This window comes from Mus caroli, chromosome 9 (genome assembly GCF_900094665.2).
Source record: "Mus caroli chromosome 9, CAROLI_EIJ_v1.1, whole genome shotgun sequence".
Classification (NCBI taxonomy): Eukaryota; Metazoa; Chordata; class Mammalia; order Rodentia; family Muridae; genus Mus; species Mus caroli.
In genome coordinates this window covers 59,152,421-59,171,562 of record NC_034578.1, presented here as the reverse complement: position 1 = coordinate 59,171,562, position 19,142 = coordinate 59,152,421, and the positions used below count along the sequence as shown (strand labels likewise).

The following is a 19,142-nucleotide window of genomic DNA, read 5'->3' as shown; positions in this document are numbered from 1 at the left end:
TCCAGGACAGCCAGGGGTATACAAAGAAACCCTGTCTCAAAAAAAAAAAAAAAAAAAAAAAAAAAAAAAAGAGAGAGTAGACATCCTAATGGAGGTGAAATGTTGTGTTGTGGCTTTGAATTGTCAACCCCTGAAGACTTAATGCTAAAGTATCTGTCCATGAACTTACTGGTACCTTTGGAACAAATATATTCAAAGATATTTTTCAAGACAGGGTTTCTCTGTAGCCCTGGCTGTCCTAGAACTTGCTCTATAGACCAGGCTGGCCTTGAACTCAGATCTGCCTGCCTCTGCCTACCAAGTACTAGGATTAAAGGTGTGCGCCTCTACCCATAATAGATTTATGTATTTTGTATATATGAGTACTCTATCTGTATGTATACTTGCAAACCAGAAGAGGGCATCAAATCCCATTACAGATGGTTGTGAGCCATCGTGTGGTTGCTGGGAATTGAACCCAGGACCTCTGGAAGACTGAGCCATCTCTCTAGCCCCATAATTCCATAATTTTATTTTGATGTAATATTTTCTAGAAATTAAGAAATGCGTTGTAAGTCTTGAGTTTCCATCTTCAGGAGTTGCTATGTTCAGTGCACTGTTTGAGGAAGACATCTTGATAGTGTGTTGCTTCCCAGCTAGCTGGTGCTTGGCATCCCTTGAGGAGGTACATAGTCTGCCAGTGGGAGTAAAATTCAGATATTCCTGGTGGCCTCTTGAAGAGTTGAATGGAGGCTCAGTGGTTAAGAGCACTGACTGCTCTTCCAGAGGTCCTGAGTTCAAATCCCAGCAACCACATGGTGGCTCACAACCATCTGTAATGGGATTTAATGCCCTCTTCTGGCGTGCATGAAGACAGCATATATATATAGTAAATGAATCTTTTAAAAAATATTATTAAAAAAGAAGAGTTGGATAATAGGTTCAGAGAGTGACCATTGTAAACAGACCTAAGCAGCCCCAAAGCCACCACTGTCACTAAGCACAGAGGTCCTTCATCCACCATTTCCGGCACACACCCTACCCTCTAACAGTTCTTGTTTTAATTGCTTTCCTGTTGCTGTGATAAAATACCCAACAGAAGCACCTTAAAGGAGAAAGGCTTTATTTGTGCTCACAGACTGAGGGTACAACCCTTCACAGCAGGGGATATCCTGGTGGCCAGAGCTTGCTAGAGAAACATGGATAACAGGTTGCTCAAGACCCAAGCCCAGAACTGTGGGTCTTCCCACCCCTCTTTACCTAATGGAGACAATTCATCATGAGCCCCAGAGGCCTGTCTCCTAGGTGACCCTAGATCCTGTCAGGTTGGCAGTATTAACCAGCACAGCTATTCGGGAGGCTGGACGACCTGAGGGCCCCAGAGGTCCTGTTCCCACCTCCCCAGCACAGGAATTACAGACACACCTTTAACATTAAGTACTGGGCACTGAACTTAGGTCCTCATACATGTGTGACAGGCACACCAATGACTGAACTGTCTCTCTAGCCTCCCCCCTCTGCCTAACATTTTAGCAGCTCCAAAATTAGAATTCATTTCCAGTCAACAGCATCTCCTGATTGTAATTGGCATCATTTTCTCTCTTTTTTGGTACATGAAAATGGCGATGTGTCTTCCAGCTCACGGTGTCTGAAGGTCATTGAAATGCCATCCTGGGCTCAGTTGGTATTTAGATGCTTGGGGACAATTAGACCATGCCTCCGTGCCCGTTGTTAGCCCAGCGCTGTGAGAAGCAGGGGCTGGGTTTCTGACATCCATATTTGTTTCAGCAAACCAACACAAGGGCGTCATAAAGTCTTCAGGACAAGCTACCCGTGCTGTGGGAGACTCTCAAGCACACCTTGCCTGAGAGTTCACCTGAGGCCGAGATGACGAAAGTCTGGTAGGGATGCCCGAGGAACCCGAAGTAATACAATTAACGCCAGAAAAGATTTACTAATATCCGTGCTTAGGAAATACTAAGTTGCACTAAGTAGGATTTAGCTGAAGGAGCATGGCCTCCCATCCAGCTGGCAGGTGAGTAGTGTTCTAAGCAGGCTGGTTAGAAACTGTAGAAACTCTATGTCATATCAACAGAGCAACATTGGTGTGCATAAAAATAATCCTGCCAATGATTTGCTTTGTAAATCTCTCATCTGTTTAAGTAGCCAGACTTGCAGTCTCCTGGCTCTGTTTAAATTGTTCAAAGTATAATCTGGGGCCGGGACCTGAAGGACATGAGAGAATAGCACAGTGTGTGGAAGTGTAAGCCCAGGACCTGTGTAAGCTGTTAACATTGGCTGCACAAAGCCAATTCCCTTTTGTGCGTTAGCCAGAACCAGTCATGTACTTGCACTAGTGTTAAAGAACTCTTTCCTTTGTTAATCTTTTTTTTTTAAATTATATTATTATTTTTTTAAGATTTATTTATTTATTATATGTAAGTACACTGTAGCTGTCTTCAGACACTCCAGAAGAGGGCCCCAGATCTCGTTACGGATGGNTGTGAGCCACCATGTGGTTGCTGGGATTTGAACTCTGGACCTTCGGAAGAGCAGTCGGGTGCTCTTACCCACTGAGCCATCTCACCAGCCCTCCTTTGTTAATCTTGAAGACTGTGGATTGGTTCCCCCCTCCATGTTAATTCTGTAACAGTAGCAGAGTTAAGACATCTGCTTCAGTCCAAGCTACCCATTCCTCTCATGTGAGCTCATGTGACGCCATGGGAGGAGCAGCCTCCCTGGCCATCCTGTAGCTGTCCCTGTGTGCGCACACCAGAGGGCACCTGCACTTTGAATCTCACTAACTTACACGTCTCTCGTCCCACTCGTGTCTCTAGTGAAACAGAATTGCTCTACTCCTGGGTGGACTCTTAGGTGTAGCTGCCTAGTGACCCCAGCTGGACCCAAGCTTCCCTCTGGAGTGAGGTGATGGTTAGTCTCCCAGATGCTAACAAACACTCATGAGGCTATGGTTAGAACCTTACCTCCACAGCACATCCTCTATGTGAAGTATTTAAAGGTTACCACCGCTACTACTATTTTGTGTGTGTGTGTGTGTGTGTGTGTCTGTGTGTCTGTGTGTCTGTGTGTCTAGCTAGTGAGTGGTTACCTGAAGCCAGAAGAGGGTGTCAGATCCCCAGGAGCTACAGTTATAGGTGATTGGTTGTAGGTCACCCCATGTGTGTTCAGGGATCCAAACTCAAGTCCTCTGTAACAGCAGTAAGTGCTCTTAAGTGCTGAGCCATCTCTCCAACCCCTCCATAAGAAGCATTTAAAAGCAGGCTGTAAACAGTATAACACAGCCCACCAATGGCCATGCATTGGGATGCAGTCTTCGGCAGCCAACACTGAACTCAGCAAGTGCAGCTTTGAACAGTGGGGATGGAAAGGTGAGAACCTATCCCTCATGCATCATAAGGGTCAAGGCCATTATCCCCCCTACCTACACACACACACACACACACACACACACACACACAGCATTCAATTAGTAAGAGGAAAAACACAATGAATTTGTTTGATCTAAGTTTGCTAGGGCTGGGGGTGTGGCTTAGTTGGTAGTGTTTCCCAGTGTGCATAAAGCCCTGGGTGATGCCCCTAGCACCACATAAAGCTGAGAGCAGTGGTAGGTACTTTAAACAACTTAAACAGAAACAGGAGACTAAGTCAGGGTACTCGGGCAGGTGGGAGGTTTACACAGCAAAGATATTGGCAGAATTATTTTTAAGTACACCTTCAATCCCAGCACTTGAGAGGTGGAGGGAAAATCAAAGGTCCAAAGTCATGTTCAGCTGTTCAGCACATTCAAGGCCAGACTACAGGAGACCCTTGTTTCAAAAATCAAAGATGCTAAAGGCTAAGGAAATGGCTCAGTAACAAGCTTCTGTCCTCGGAACCGACATTTTAAAAAGCCAGCTGTGATGTTACATGTTTGTAATCCCAACACTTGGGAGGTGGAGACAGGCAGATGGGCTGGCCTGTTAGGTGAGCTGTAGACCAAGGGGAGATGCTGTCTGAGAAAAGGGCAGATAGCACCGGAGGGATGACATATAAGGTTGTCTCTGGCCATCACGTGTACACGTGTGAACACGCACACACATGGACACACACACACTTTTTATGGCATGAGATAGTTCAGAAATACAGGCCTAAAGACCCATCGAGAACAGTGTTCATGCTCAAGTTTTGTGAAGAATGGGCAGCATTTGAAATGTATGATTGGACAGAGTGTGGCCTAATGCACACGGACCCTCAGTGGGGACCCTAGGCAGGCCTGTCTGCTCAGAATCTTTTTGTCTCTCTTTGCAATGTGGCCCAGGGCACCTGGAGTCAGGATCTACAAAGGAGTATGAGACCATGACTTTTCTGAGCGTTACAGCTTGCTTTAGGAGAGAGCGAGGTGACAGAGAGCAGGGCAGGAGTAGGTTCGAGAGCCCTGTTTCTGGGCCCTTCTAGTCTCCTTCAGTTTAAACTGCTCAGCTCGATGAGGAGTTGTGTTTTAAGATGCTGGTTTCTGAGCCTCTGTATAATGCAGTGGTTCTCAACCTTCTTAATGCTGTGACCCTTTAATACAGTTCATGTTGTGGTGACCCCCAACCATAACATTATTTCCCTACTCCTTCATAACTGTAACTTTGCTGCCACTATGAATTACAATATGAATATCTGATATGCAGGGTATCTGATATGTGATTCCACCACCCCCAAAGGGGTCAAGGCCCACAGGTTAAAAACTGCTAATATCATGGATAAAGGATTAAACAATATTCTTTAGTCAAATTGTATGAGGCAACTCAAAAAAGTGACAGTATTTATAAAGAAGAGGTTGTCTTGGATGACACAGATGACTTTAACACGTTTACTTCTATGCAATATGAGGAAAACATTTTTAATTACTGGATTAAATAGAATTGAGATTCTATATGTGTACTTGACCAAATTAATAAATTTGTGCTAATAATATAACTAATTATTGGTTCGTTCATATTATTAAAATTTATTAAAGCTTTGGAACCTGTCATTGGGAAAACAACTCGCCAGCTTCTTTGGGACCAACGTATATGGCAGCATTTAGTAGGTATCTTAGGTTTTGGTGGTGGTGGTGGTGGTTAGAATTTTATTCTCATGAATTTTATTAAGGCTATTTCAGAACAATATCCACTTTATTTTTGAGATAGTGTCTCTCATTTCCTAAGCTGTCCTGGAACTCTCTGTATAGCCAAGCATGACCTTGAACTTGTCTTTCTGCCTCTGCCTCCTGAGTGCTGCGGTTATAAGTGTGTACTAACTACTATACGTGGCTTTATGCTGTGCTCAGGATCAAGCCCAGAGCTTTGTGTGTGCTGCGCAAGCACTCTACTAACTGAGAAACATCTCCAGCCCTTCTATTGTAGAACTCCAGTAAGATGAAGTCTTATATGAAACACTACTAAGCTGTATCTTTTTGATGTGTTTGGATTTTACCTTAGAAACTATGATGGTTAACTTTAATTGTCAACTTGACACAACTTGAGAGCCCTAATGAGGGATTGTTTACATTGGGTTGGGCTTTGAGCATATCTGTGTAAAATTATCTTAAATTAATTGATGCAGGAAAATCAAGCCACTGTGGGTGACACCATTCCCTAGGCAGAGGTTCCTGGCCTGCCTAAGAGTGAAGAAAGTGAACTTAGTGCAATCAAGTGAGCATGTATTCCTTTCTCTATTGTTGACTGTGGATACAATGTGACCAGCTCTCTCAAACTCCTGCCACTGTCTTCCTTGAGGTGATGGGCTACAGCCTGGGAATTTTAGCTGAAATAAACCCATTGCCCCTAAGTTGCCTTTTTATCAGAGTGTTTCTACCACACAACAGAATGAAAAGTTGAACAGAAGCCCTTGAACAAGCTTGTCCTTGACACAGCTTCCCACCCTGCAATGTTGGCAAATTGCAGTCTGGTTTTTCTAGGGTCTGTGAAATGAAGAGCCTGTTTCCCAGCAGGTAGAGTTGAAAGGATCAGGGAGTTAATTCTAGGCTAGGTGATGTCTGAAAGCTTACGATCAGCTGTGTGCTGTGGTTTCCCACCGTCAGCCACTGGTCTTTTGCAATTGTTAACAAACATGAAGATGGACAATTTAGATGTGGGCTAACAACCTAGTCATAGGAGAAGCTTCATTTCTCTAAGAAGATAACAGCAGAAGCCTCGCACTTTTGAAACAGGTCAGTCAAGTTCTGTCTTATCTGGGATGTGGCCTCAGCTTGCTGAGTTGGCAGGAGTGGCTCCCCACTTGCCATCCAGACCACACACATCCCAAACATCCCGTTTCCGGCATCTCCCAGTGCTCAAGAGAAATGTGTTCTTAGTGCTTTGTGCTAGGATGTATTCTCTTTAGTTAAAGCCAATTCTCGTGTGTGTGTGTTTGTGTGTGTGTGTGGAGATCAGAGGTTGTCATGTCTTATCTAATTTTCCTCCTTTCATTCCTCTCTCTCTCTCTCTCTCTTTCTCTCTCTCTCTCTCTCTCTCTCTCTCTCTCTCTCAGAGTGTGTGTGTGTCAGGTCAGCCACAGAGGTCCCAGGAGGAATGTGACGAGTGATCCAGGGAGGTCCCTCGGAGGCAGGGAAGGATTCCTGTTGATAGGGACATGAGGAAGGCTCTAAGGAGGCTTCGGTCCAGGGGTGATGGCAGAGAGACACTGTGGTCAGTCCCTAGCTTTGTCCTCTTTGTGCTAAAGCAGCATTTTTCTGTTTCTTGGGCTGTCTGAGAACTTTAAATGTCTGTAGTTCATATTGTTTACAGTTGCTAAACAGCCTTAATCCTGTGTTTGATCAAATTTATTGTTTACTCCAAGTTGCTCTGTCTCCAAGAAGCTCCTTGGCTTTTTTGCCTGGCCTGTTTTTTTGTGCGACAGAGCTGTGTGGTCAGGCCCCTGGAAGAGGCCATTCTTCTTTGAACTAGGACATAGTTCTTTGCCCCCTTTACATTTTTTATTAAAATGTATTAACATTTAGTTTATTTATTGTGTATGTGTGTGCTTTTGCAAGCCTATGTGTGAGTGCATGGACACCTCAGTACAGGCCTAGAGGATAGAAGACAACGTTTTTGTTTTTGTTTTTGTTTTCTCTTTTCTTCCCATGAGGGTCCTGGGGATGGAAGGATGGAACTTGGGTCTTCAGGCTTGGAGGCAAACTTTTTTTTCAATGGTCATTGAACCATCTCATGCCCCCCCATTGTCTACTTATGTCACCTAGGGTGACACAGACTTGAGACATCTCTGCCTCCCTCAGACCAGCCTATGGTGGAGTAGAGTGCATGGCCTTAATACTTCCCAGTTCAGCAACTCTGGGGAAAGTTGCCTACAGCTCATCCCTTGGAGAGGAATAGGTGGCCTCAGGTCCCTCGGAGCCCTACTGTTTTCTATTGTAGTCTCTGTTCGTTCTGCTATAATAAATACCTTAGATCGGTGGTTTATAAACAATGAAAATGTATTGCTTCCAGTTCTAGGGGCTAAGCAGTCCATACGAAGACTATTCACAGATGGTTCCTTCTCCTTGTGCCCCCTGCACCCTCCCCCCACATCCTGGGCCCAGTGTCAAGAAAGCTCCTTCAGGCCTTTTTTATAAGGGTACTAATCCCATTCATAAGAGTGGGACCCTCATGACCTCATTACCTTCCAAAGGCCTTACTTCATACCACACTGGGGATTAAATTCTAGCATACAGATTTTGAAGATTTTTTTGTATTGTGGTAATCAGCCATGGAAGGATCTAATTGCTTACCAGCTGGCATTCTCAGAGCGAGGAATGAAGTAGTCTGAATCATTGCTTTTAAGAAATCTTTGCAGCCAGGCGTGGTGGCGCACGCCTTTAATCCCAGCACTTGGGAGGCAGAGGCAGGCGGATTTCTGAGTTTGAGGCCAGCCTGATCTACAGAGTGAGTTCCAGGACAGCCAGGGCTGTTACACGGAAATCTTGTCTTAAAACCTCCCCTCAAAAAAAAAAAAAAAAAAAAAAAAAAAAAAAAAAAAAAAAAAGGCAGGGGCTCAAGTAGCCCAGGCTGGCCAGGGGTTAAGAATGACCTTGAACTCCTGATTCCCCCCAACCCCGCTCCCTGTCCCCCCCCCCCACCTCTACTACCTCAGGATGAATGGCATGCCTGTTTTATGCAGTGCTATGGATTGAACCGAGGGCCTCACGCATGTCAGACAAGCAGTCTACCAACTGAGCTACATTCCCCTTGGGAATCTTGGCAATCTTGTTTATTTGCTCTCATTCTAAAAATGTCCAGTATTTGAACCACCAGAAACCATATCCAGTTGAAGTTAGGAGGAGTCTGGCCTGATTTCTTGTTTGTCCTCTTTCAGGGAAGCTACCTTGATGTCCCTGGTATGTCAGAACTGAGTGGGACCTGCTGAGGGGCCAGAGTGACCTTCAACTGCCTTTCCCAGCCTGGTGTCAAGATGCTGAGCCTAAAGCTCCCTAGGCTATTCCGCATAGACCAGGTGCCCCAGGTGAGTGCTTTCATTCCACGCTGATTTCTGGGGTCTGCAGCGGATCGGATCGACACCTGCAATGTGGGACTTGAGGATGCTTTCACGAGGCCCCTTTTCTTCAAGGCACCCCTCTGAACCTCCTGCAGAAACCAGCATCCCTTGCCCCAACCATGGACCAGGCTGGCAAAGTGTAGCCCTTCAGTGTAACCTCGTGCTGCATCGGGAAGCAAAGTCATTAGAGAGAGCACAGATTTGGGCTAGTCAGGGGAAGCGGTACCAGCTGCAGGGTGGGGAAAGGCTGGCTTCAGCCTCCTGTGGTGCTCCAAAGTAGGCCAGAGAGCAGCCACCTTAGCATGGCTCTGCACACATGTTCTGTCGCATACTCCCCATGCCTCCATTTACTTGAGACAATCTAGCCTCAGACACACAGTCCTCCTGCCTCAGCCTCCCGTGTGCAGGGATTACAGGCTATGCCACCATTCCCAGTTCTACCCTCCACTCTTGCAGGAGGGCCAGACCAGGCCTAGGGTTGGGCAATGGAAAAGGGCTTAGTTAGTGGCTCTTGTCTCCTTTCCACAGAGCCATCCTGACACACACAGCAAGCACAGACACCCCGCCTCTATAAGCCCTAACCTTTTGGTTGTATGCTGTGCCAGACTGGTATCTTGCCTTGTAGAGAAAGCACAAGACTGTACCCTTGTCTCTGGATCCAGTTTCCTTCCTGCCGGACTGAGAGTCAATGCCGTTTTGTAGTGGGACGATTCCTGGGTAGATGAGAGCCTCTTTCTGCTCAGCTGCTTGTCACACAGTGATATCTTACAGTCCCTATCCAAGCTCAGTATCACCAGTGGGACACTGAGTAGAGACCTGCCAGGCTCTGATCTGAAGCTCTAGAGCCAGGTGATGCCAGGAAGATGGCACTGGGCAGAATCATGGGCAGTGCAGAGCTTTGGTGGGGCAAGCTGAGGAAAGCAGGAAGTTCTAAAGAAAGCCACCATCCATGGCCCTTTTAGCAGGGCCCTGCCTCTGGGATCACAGGGCCATCCGCTCCCCTCTCTGTCCACACATCAGTGGGTGTGACTAGTGGGAACACAGTGTGAGTCTTGGATTTATTCATGAGGTGGATTCATGACATTTTTATTGACTTCTTCCTGTGTGCAAGGTGTTTCTCTCCAGGATCCAGAGAAGACATGTGGGCAATTCTGTCCTGACTGGGCTCCTCTGAGGCTCACGGGGATCTCAAACACACATGAGTACTTTGTAAAGCAGCTAGAGGAGAGATGGGTCACTTCTGTCACAGGGGAGGAAAGGAGCAGGAAAGACACTATTAAGATGAATTGCAGGGGCTGGGAGAATAACTGGTGCTCAGGGGCTTGCTGTAAAAGCCTGTGGATCTGAGTTCAAATCTCAGAACCCAAGTAAGAAACTGGTGAGTGCTTGTAAACTCAGCACTAGGGGGAGACAGGGATGGATCCCTGGGGATCACTGGACAGTCACCGGAACCTTGTCTGTAAGCCCCAGGTCAAGGAGAGACTCTCAAAAATCAAGATGGACGGCACCTGCAGAAGAACCATACTGGAGATTGTCCTCTGGCTTCCACACACATGTGCACACTTATGTATGCATATCTACACACACACACACACACACACACACACACACAAACACACACACACAAAACAAATAAATGTAATAACAATTTAAATGCCTCATAGAGAAGTTAGCTTCCTGGTGAGGAAGAAATGCCGGTATCTTCACAGTGCCCTTTGTCTGGGGTCCCACCTAGTGATGCAATCCAGGCCCGCCGCGTTTGTTATCATTGACTCACCTCTTCTCTTCCTTCGCCTTTCAACCCTCCCTGTTACGTTTTAACTGTGCCTTGTGTAAACAGCTCGGAGTTGGAGCTCTAGCTTGGAGACTCATGTCTTTGCTGCTGTGTCTAGTGGTGTGCTATAGAGGGATCTGTATTTGTTTCAGCTGTCCTGGGTGAATGTATCTGTTTCCTCTGCTTCTGCCTTCCATTCCAGTCCTTTGGGATGAAGGGTCACATTCTTACTTCTCTGTTTCACTCTTCTACTTCTAGACATGTTCTGCAGGTACTAGTTTAGAGATCACTTCAGGTATTTTTTTTCTTTATTTTGTTTTGAGACAGGGTTTCTCTGTGTGGTACTGGCTGTCCTGGAACTTGCATTATATACAGGCTGCCTGCGTCTGGAGAGTTAGGATTTGAGGCATGCATGACCATCACCTAGCTCACCTCAACTGTTTTACTATGAACAGATAGCTGTACTAGGCACTAGAGAGTAGACAAGCAGAGGTTTAAAGTCACCCAGGATTGACTGGGAATGTAGCTCAATCGATAGAATGTTTATCTAGAATGCAAAAGGTCCCAGGTTCGAATCCCAGTTACTGCATGTCTGTACTCTCAGCACTCATGAACTAGAAGCAGGAGGATCAGAAGTTCATGGTCATCTTTGGCTATAGTGAATTTGGGGTCAGACTGGGCTTCATGATATCCAATCTCAGGTTAACCCAGATACCTCAGTGACTGGAAGTGTCAAAGACTGCTTTCGCTTCAAATTTACACAGCAGTCATTCCTAGCTGCACCATCTGGAACAGGTGGCCTCCGAGGTCACCACAGAGGGGAAGAGAGAGGACGGCATCTTCAGTTGGGTTTCCTAGAAACAAACTCTGAGACAGAAACTGGCAGGCAGGGAGTTAACTGGGGATGGTCCTCAGGTACAGCACTGTGAAAAGTGAGGATGGCAGGGTGTGGGAGGAGCCACGGCAGGATGTGGGAGGAGCCACGGCATCAAAGGCTCTCACCAACCCACAAAGCCATCATACATACATACATACTTACATACATACATACAAATAAAAAGTAGGCCAGGACCTTGAGTCCTTGGTGAGTGGGGCTGGGTTGACCCTGAGAAGGGAACATGATGAAGACAAGATTGTGTCGTGCCCTTTGACCCAAAACAATTTCCCAAAAGACTGGAGCTGTCTGAGTTCAGTCCTGTGGAACTATCACCTGACAACCTGAGCTTAATCCCCAGGACTCAAATGGTGGAAAGCAAGCACCAGCTAACGCTAGTTGTCCTCTGTGTGTGAGTAAATAAACAGATTTTTAACGTGAATAAAAGCCCGCGGCAGTTTCAAGGCAATGCACTGCTTTGAACTGTTCTGGCCCAAAAGGAGCGCACCGTAAACAGTCACCTGACTCTGATCGGACCTCAAACAAGCCTAAGACACAGGAAACACACAGAGAGTTGGCGAGTGCTGACTATTTCTGCCATGCCTGAAGAGCAGACGCCTTTGAACAGTTATGCAAAGGCATCTTGCCAGGAAATGTCTTCATAAACTAGATTAGCCTCAAACTCAAACTTACGGTGATCCTCCTCCTGCTGCCTCCTAAGTGCTGAGACTGCAATCGTGCACCACCACACCTAGCTGAGACTTCACTCCCCCTACCCTCTTAAAAAAAAAATTTTTTTTTTTTTTTGAGATTTTGATTTTATTTTAGGGTGTGGGTGTTTAGCTCCATGTACTGCCCACAGAGGCCAGCAGAGGGCACTGAGTCTCCTGGAACTAGGTTGTGAGTTACCATGTTGGGAACTGAACCTGGGTTAGCTGGAAGAACAGGTGCCCTTAATCACGGAGCCATCTCTGCAACCCTTGTGACTCCATTTCTGGCCCTGCTCTTGCTGCCACCCCTCCCTCGAGATGCTCTGTTCTTGAATGTGCATACTTGAGCAAAGCTGGATTCCCGAGGACAGCTTTGTGCTTGCTCCCCGGGACTGCCAAGAGTGGAGCGTTTCCTGTTGGAGACGTCATGGTTCTCAGAGACAGCGTAGATTCTGACCAGAATCCTATATGATGACTAGCAGAAGGCCCTGAATTATTGGGAGGTTTTGTTGTTATTTGTTTGTTTTGAGACATGATCATCATTCTACATAGGTCTGGTATGTGTGTGGAGGAGGTCACTATGTAGCCCAAACTGGCCTCAAACTCACAGAGAGCCATCTGCCTCTGCCTTCCCAGTGCTGGGATTAAAGGTGTGACTTGCCACACCCAGCTGAGAGTTTTCTGTAATCTTCCTTGGTATCCAGTAACTCTCCTTAGTATGGCACTCTACCAACTGAGCTACCCCCTTAGTCAAAAATGTCTATTTTAAAACTTCTTTATAAAGTGAAATAGTTCAACCTAATTTGGAAAGAGGATTGAGATATAGGTTCTTGTTATGTAGTTCATCATAGATACATGTAGATACATTTTTTTTAAAGCTTTGGCTAACAATATCCTATAACAAATGTCAATAGAGAACTCATAGTCATAATTAATATAATTACCCACAACAGACCAAACTGGAGCTCTCTTGTTTCATTGACGCCTTCTAATCATTGTGTATCTTATCTAAATGAAACCCACATGTTCTCTTTTCTTAGCCTTCTCACTGGGTGAAATGAACGTAGTTTAAGGTCAAACTGCCTACATATTTCAGGAAGTTATCCTGGAATCATTTAGAGAATGAAGTACACACCTCTGAACTGTTCCAAAAAAGAAAAAAAAAAAAAAAAAAAAAAGCTTTCAGGGGCTGGAGAGATGGCTTAGAGTATAAACGCATTGGCTACTCATACAGAGGACCCAGGTTTGGTTCCTAGCCCATGTTAGCTTCCAGCTGTCTGTAATACCAGTTCCGAGGGATCCAACGCCCTCTTCTGGCCTCCACAGGCACTGCATACACATGATGTACAGACATTACACACAAAATAACCCACACATGAAATAAAAAATCTGAAAGAAAAAAAAAAGCTACCAACTCCAGCAAGCAACTCAACCGTGTGCGCCCTGCCTGGCTTGGGACTGTTGTCAAATCCTGGCCTTTGATAGCTTCCTTCTACTTCCTTAACCAGTTCTTACAAATTTGGTGGCTTATGCAGAAGCCTCACACACTTCAGACCCCAGGTTCGATACCTAGCACTGAAGAAACAAAACGAAGGGCAATCAATATACCAGCAATCATTATCTTCCAGCCCTGTACACTGCAAGTGTGCCATGGGTGGATGGGCCAGAATCCCATGACACAGAGAGAACCTGCTCCTTGTTCTTCCCGCTCCTTGGCTCATCTTGAAATCCAGCACCTTTGCATCACTCTGACCTTTCTGCCTGAAAACCTCAACCTAGATACACCCTGGTTTTTGTCTTTTCCCTATGCCAACCTTTCACGTCCTTTTGTGTTTGTGTTACATAACATTCTTGTTTGTTTATTTGTTTGTTTTGTCTTGAGACAGGGTTTCTCTGTGTAGCCCTGGCTATCCTGGAACTAGCTCTGTAGACTCAGGGATCCACCTGCCTCTGCCTCCCAAGTGCTAGGACTAAAGGCGTGTGCCACTAATGCTAAGCTTAGTGTTTTCACTGCACCTGGTTCAAACAGCTTCAAAGGAGGAAGGATTAAGCTCAGAGATTTCAGTATGTCACAGCAGGGAGGGTGTGGCCCAGCAACTAACAGCACAGCAGTCAGGAAGCAGAGAAAAGGGACACAGGAAGGGACCAAGACAAGGTAGAGTTCCCACAGCAACCTCCACTGATCAACTTCCTCTAACCAGGCCCCACCGCCTGCCTTTCCACACCTCTCTTAAAGCTCGGAGCACGCATCCATCAGGACATCCATCCACTGTCTATCTGGGTTAGAACCCTCAGGATCCAGTCATTTCCCAAAGGCCCATCAGTGGCAGGCAGCCACGCCCCCAGTGCATGATCCCATGGGGGTATTTTAGACTCAAACCTTAACACCCTACCCTGCCTCCATCTTGTTGTCCTTACTTAAAGGCAGCATCTCCTTCTGAGAGAAACTGGACTCTGGGCACAGAGGTGGCAGCTGGGTTGCAAGGACAGAGGTGTCAGTGTCTGCCAGGAAGCCTGTTAGAAACACCGCCTCTCCTCCAGGCCTGCTGGGGCAGCCTTATAGTTCCAGCTCTCTAGAGGCAGAAGCAGGAGGTTCAGGAGTTCGAGGCCAGTTTCACCTACATAATGAGTTCAAGTTCAGCCTGGGCTACATAAAAGTGTCCCAGATAATCATACATAAATAATTGCAGACTCTTATATAAGCCACCAAGTGCAGTGAGACCCTTGGGTGACCTGCCAAAGAGCCGGTTTAGAGATGATGCTGACAAACCAGGGAGGAAGTGCTGAGGATTAGAGGCTATTTCCTCTCAGCTCGGGTACCGGAAGACCAAGATCAGGTGAGGGCAGGGCTGTTCCTCTGGGGCCTCCTTCTTGTAGCCTCTTCACTGGGATCCACACCTGGGAACTCTGTCAATCCAGACTTCCTCTTCTGAAAGTCACCAGCCACACTGGATAACAACCCACTCTAATGGCTTAATTTTAAGTGTCATCCTCTCGGGGAGACCCTGTTGCCAGGGCTGGGGTTGTAGCTCAGCTAGAACCCTTGCCTAGAATGAATGAAGCCGTAGGTTTGCTCTCCATCAGAGACCGGTGGTACACTCCTGTCATCTCAGTACTTAAGCAGGAGGATCAGAAGTCCGAGGTCATCCTTGGCTACATAGGGAATTCGAGGCCAGCTTCAAATACAGGGTGTTGGGGTAGTAGTATTTTAATGTGTAAAGTTGAAGGGAGACATAATTCTGTTTCTCAGAGTAGGACAGGAGTGTCCTGTACCCTAAGGAAAGTTATACCTCTCAACAGTGCCCTGCTTAGCAGTGTGGGAGGGGTGCATCATGGCAGAAAGTGGAGGCCTGAGGCTCATAGATTTCATCCTGACTCCCGAGACTGATGGGAACATGGAGAGATGCCGCCACCACCTCCACCACCACACCCTCCATCCTGAGGACAATCAAGGACTCTTCTTTATAAGGAAGATGTGAAGATTCTGTGGCACTTGGACAGGAAGTGAAGAGTACACTAGAAGCCAGCTGCCTTCCCTTTCCTCTCCACCCCGTTCTTCCCTCTTCCCTTTTTTCACCCTCAAAATCTGTTACTTACCGCAGACCAGCGATATTCATTTATTTTCCCCTTGGGTGATTTGCAGTTTAATAGCTAGAAAAACCAAAGGGTGGAATTTCAGGCTTCAGCTGGGGGGCACACTGGGGTCTCAGGGTCACAAGCGCTAAAAGAGCTAAGTGGCCGCCTGGAGGGTCTTACTCCTAATAGGCTGCACACAGCTCGCTTCCATTTTGCTCTAAATTGCCCAGTCTGCTACCGTAGATGCAAAGTGGGACCCTAAAAACTGCTTCTGCTGTGCAAATAAGCAGGTGCCTGAGAACTCAGAGGGAGTTGCGGGTGGAGGGAAGTTGGAAATGAAGCCAGGCTTCAGAGTAACGAGGAGATGATTGTAATTTGCTGTTGGGGATCAAGCTGAGCTTGGAATACAAAAATTGTTTTCAAATGTTCTCTTTGCTATTTTGATGTATGTAACCCGTGTTCTGTGAGGATCAACTCCATGAGGAGGGCTTTGCTGAGGCTGGGATGTCACGGGGGAGGGAACCTTTGGCCTTCTTGTGCTCAAAGCTGCTAGGAGCAGGAGTGCACCTGAGTGCTAGCGATTCTGTCCAGTAAACAGAGGTTCGCTCTGGGGAGGGCAGGAATGGATCCATTGTGTTATCTCAAGTGAAAATCATTCTGTCTTGGGTCACAGAGAGCTGTTGTCTTTTTTCATCCCCTATCCACCTGCCATGACCTCTCAGGGGCTACCTGATATCCTGCCCCTACCACATGCATGATGTTGGGCTTGTCATACATGGAAAGGTCAAAATGGGACATATGGAGGTAGGCTCTTTTAATAAGTACCCAGCCCTGGCTTCTGTAACCAAGACCTCTTCTCTCAATCTCAGATCTGGGACCAGACCTTCGCCTCCTCTTCCTCCTCTTCTTCCTCATCTTCCTCATCTTCCTCCTCTTCTTCCTCCTCTTCCTCCTCTTCTTCCTCTTCCTCCCTTTTCTCCTCCTCCCCCTCCTCCTTTTAGCCATGTAGCCCAGGCTGGCCTGGAATGCCATATATAGCCAAGAATGGCTTTTAAACTCCTGACCCCCATGTTGCTACCTCGAGTGCTGGGATTCTTAAAACACACTGCTCTGCCTGACTTATGGCAGACTGAGGAGCAAACCCAGTGCTTTGTGCTTGCTAAGCAAGCTCTCCACCAACTGAGCCACATCCCCAGCCCTGGGACGAGATTCTCAAATGTGATTGACAGGAACAACGTCACTGCTCTTCCCTTTAGGCCTCTGTCTGTGCCTGTGCTGGCCAGAATGCCAGGACCCACAGAGAGGAGCATGCTTGCTGGTTGCAAGTCCAGTTACCTGGGCAGTTTGTGAGTGACTTTTCTGGGCAAGCCAGAAGGCTTAATCCTCAATTTCATCTGCTGCTCTCCTAGATAAGGGCAGCCACTCTGGCCTGTTTTCAGCAAGAGCCTTGTTAGGTTGGTTCAGCCAGGCTGTCCTCAGGGATCTCAGGGATTCTCCGACTGCTAGCCCTCAGCCTGCGCTTTGGTTCTAGACTAACACTTGCCTATGTGAGAGTGGTCCTGAATAAAGTCTTCCCTGCTGTGTGTGTTACCCAGCAATTCACACAAAGGAGCAAACAATGTTTATAAACACTTTTTCCTGCACTTTGCATTTTAGTAAGCAGCCAAAACTTTAGGTCATTTGAAAACTTTTTAAGAGTTTATTTACATTATATATATATATATATATATATATATATATATATATGTAAGCATTTTGCTTTGGTTGTGTATATGTATGTGTATGTGTGTGTGTGTATGTGTGTGTGTGTGTGTGTATGTGTATGTGTATGTGTATGTGTATGTGTATATGTATATGTATATGTATATATAATCTCACATGCATGCAGTACCCAAAGAGCCCAGAAGAGGATGCTAGATCACTGAGAACTGGAGTTAACGTTTTGAGTTGGCATGTAGATCCTAAGATCAGAACCTAGGTCTTCTGCAAGAGCAACAAGCGCTCTTAATTCTGAGACATCACCCCAGTATCCCACCCCAACCCCGACTGGATTTTTTTAACGGGAAAGGAAAAAACAAAAGCTTGAAATATAAGTAGTCTGATGGATCAGTGAGAAGCCCCTGGGAGCCACGTTTTCTGAGCCACGTCTTCTGAATGCTCCCAAACTAGAGACATCCTATTCCACATGCATCCGAGGCGAAGGTCCATTTGCTTCCTTCTCCATAGGCCTGATGAAAACTGCAGGTCAAGATCCCTGTGCCCATTGTAGGCGAATGTCCACCGGAAGCCAGATACTTCAGCGGAATGGAGAATCAAAACTGAAGGATCTGGGCTTCGGCTTTGGTGGCAGAGTGCTCACCTAGTATGCTAGAAGCCCTGGGTTCTGTCTCCAGAACCCTATAAACCGGCTGTTATCGAAACACTCTGGAGGTGAATCAGGAAGAACAGAAGTTCAAGGTTATTCTATGAATTTAGGTCAAGGCCAGCCTGGGTGACCTGAGATCCTTTCCCAAAAAAGATAGCATTTAAGATAACTTGTCTTTTTTTAAAAAATGGAGCAAATCACCTTCATTAGCTAAGACCCAAACCTAACAGAAATTGTATTTCTTAAAAAAAAAAAAATTATAGCAAGGCAGGGGTGGTGCACACCTTTAATCCCACACTTCGGAGGTAGAGGCAGGTGGATCTCTGAGTTTGAGACCAGCCTGGTCTACACAGAGAATTCTAGAAGAGCCAGGGATACACAAGAAACTCTGTCTTAGAAAAGCCAAACCAACCAACCAACCAAACAAACAAACAAACAAACACAACTTACTGATTTCTTATGAGTTTGCAACATGTTGTAATTATTCTTTGACAATGTAGTATATGTATATAATACATCTTAATCTCACCACCTACAACTTATCCCTCTCACTGTCCCCTAGTCACATTGTGTGCCTGGTGCCCAAGGAAACCAAAAGGCAATGCCAAATCCCCTGGAACTAGAGTTACAAGTGGTTATGAGCCCAGAAAAATGAACCCAGGTCTTCCCCAAGAGCAGCAAGTGCTCTTAACTGATGAACAATCTCTCCAAGCCCCAAACTATATTTTGTTATGAGACCATAAATCAACATCTCTGTCTCCATTCCCACTGCCTAACCAGTTTACCCAGAATTGAACTTAACAGTGTCCTAAAATCAGAAAGCAACATATCTGCTGCCCTGGGTAGTTTTAACCGTCAACTTGGCACAGTCTACAGTCATCTGAGAGGTGACTGACCAACTGAGGAAGGTAAATTTGTGGACATTTCTATGGAGAATCTTCTTGACTGATAACTGATGTAGGAGGACCCTGCCCACTGTGGGCGGCAGCATTCCCTGGGCAGGTGACCCTGGACTATGTAAGAAAGCTAGCTGAGCCTGAGCCCTGGGAGCAAGCTAGCAAGCAAGCAGTGTTCTCCACAGTTGCTGCTGTATTTACTGGCTGTGAAATGAGTTTCTTGATTGGAGATAATGATGTGTGGAATAGCTCAGGCCTGCCCTGAACTTCCACATTGACTTCCCTCAGTGATAGACTGTGATCTGGGATTATGAAGAACAAATCCTTCTTTGTGAGTGTTCACTGATTCGCCCGAGAATGAGGACACCACACACAATAGGGTTCTTCTGCAGCAAGCTTTATGCGTCTTGAGAGGGAGAGCATAAGCTTCACAACCGGAGACCCCAGG

General features: G+C 46.3%; 1 protein-coding gene across 3 annotated transcripts in view; it reads left to right on the top strand.

Annotated features, from left to right (window-relative positions):
* Paqr5 (progestin and adipoQ receptor family member 5) overlaps window positions 1-19,142 on the top strand; it is a 68,344-nt gene that overhangs the window by 28,879 nt on the left and 20,323 nt on the right. For all 3 annotated transcript variants that reach the window (XM_029482007.1, XM_021172362.2, XM_029482006.1), the window contains exon 2: window positions 8,320-8,466. Coding sequence is in view for 2 of the 3 variants with exons in the window: in XM_021172362.2 (XP_021028021.1) it covers window positions 8,416-8,466 (51 nt within the window). In the remaining variant the exon portion in view is untranslated. The remainder of the gene's footprint in view (window positions 1-8,319; window positions 8,467-19,142) is intronic.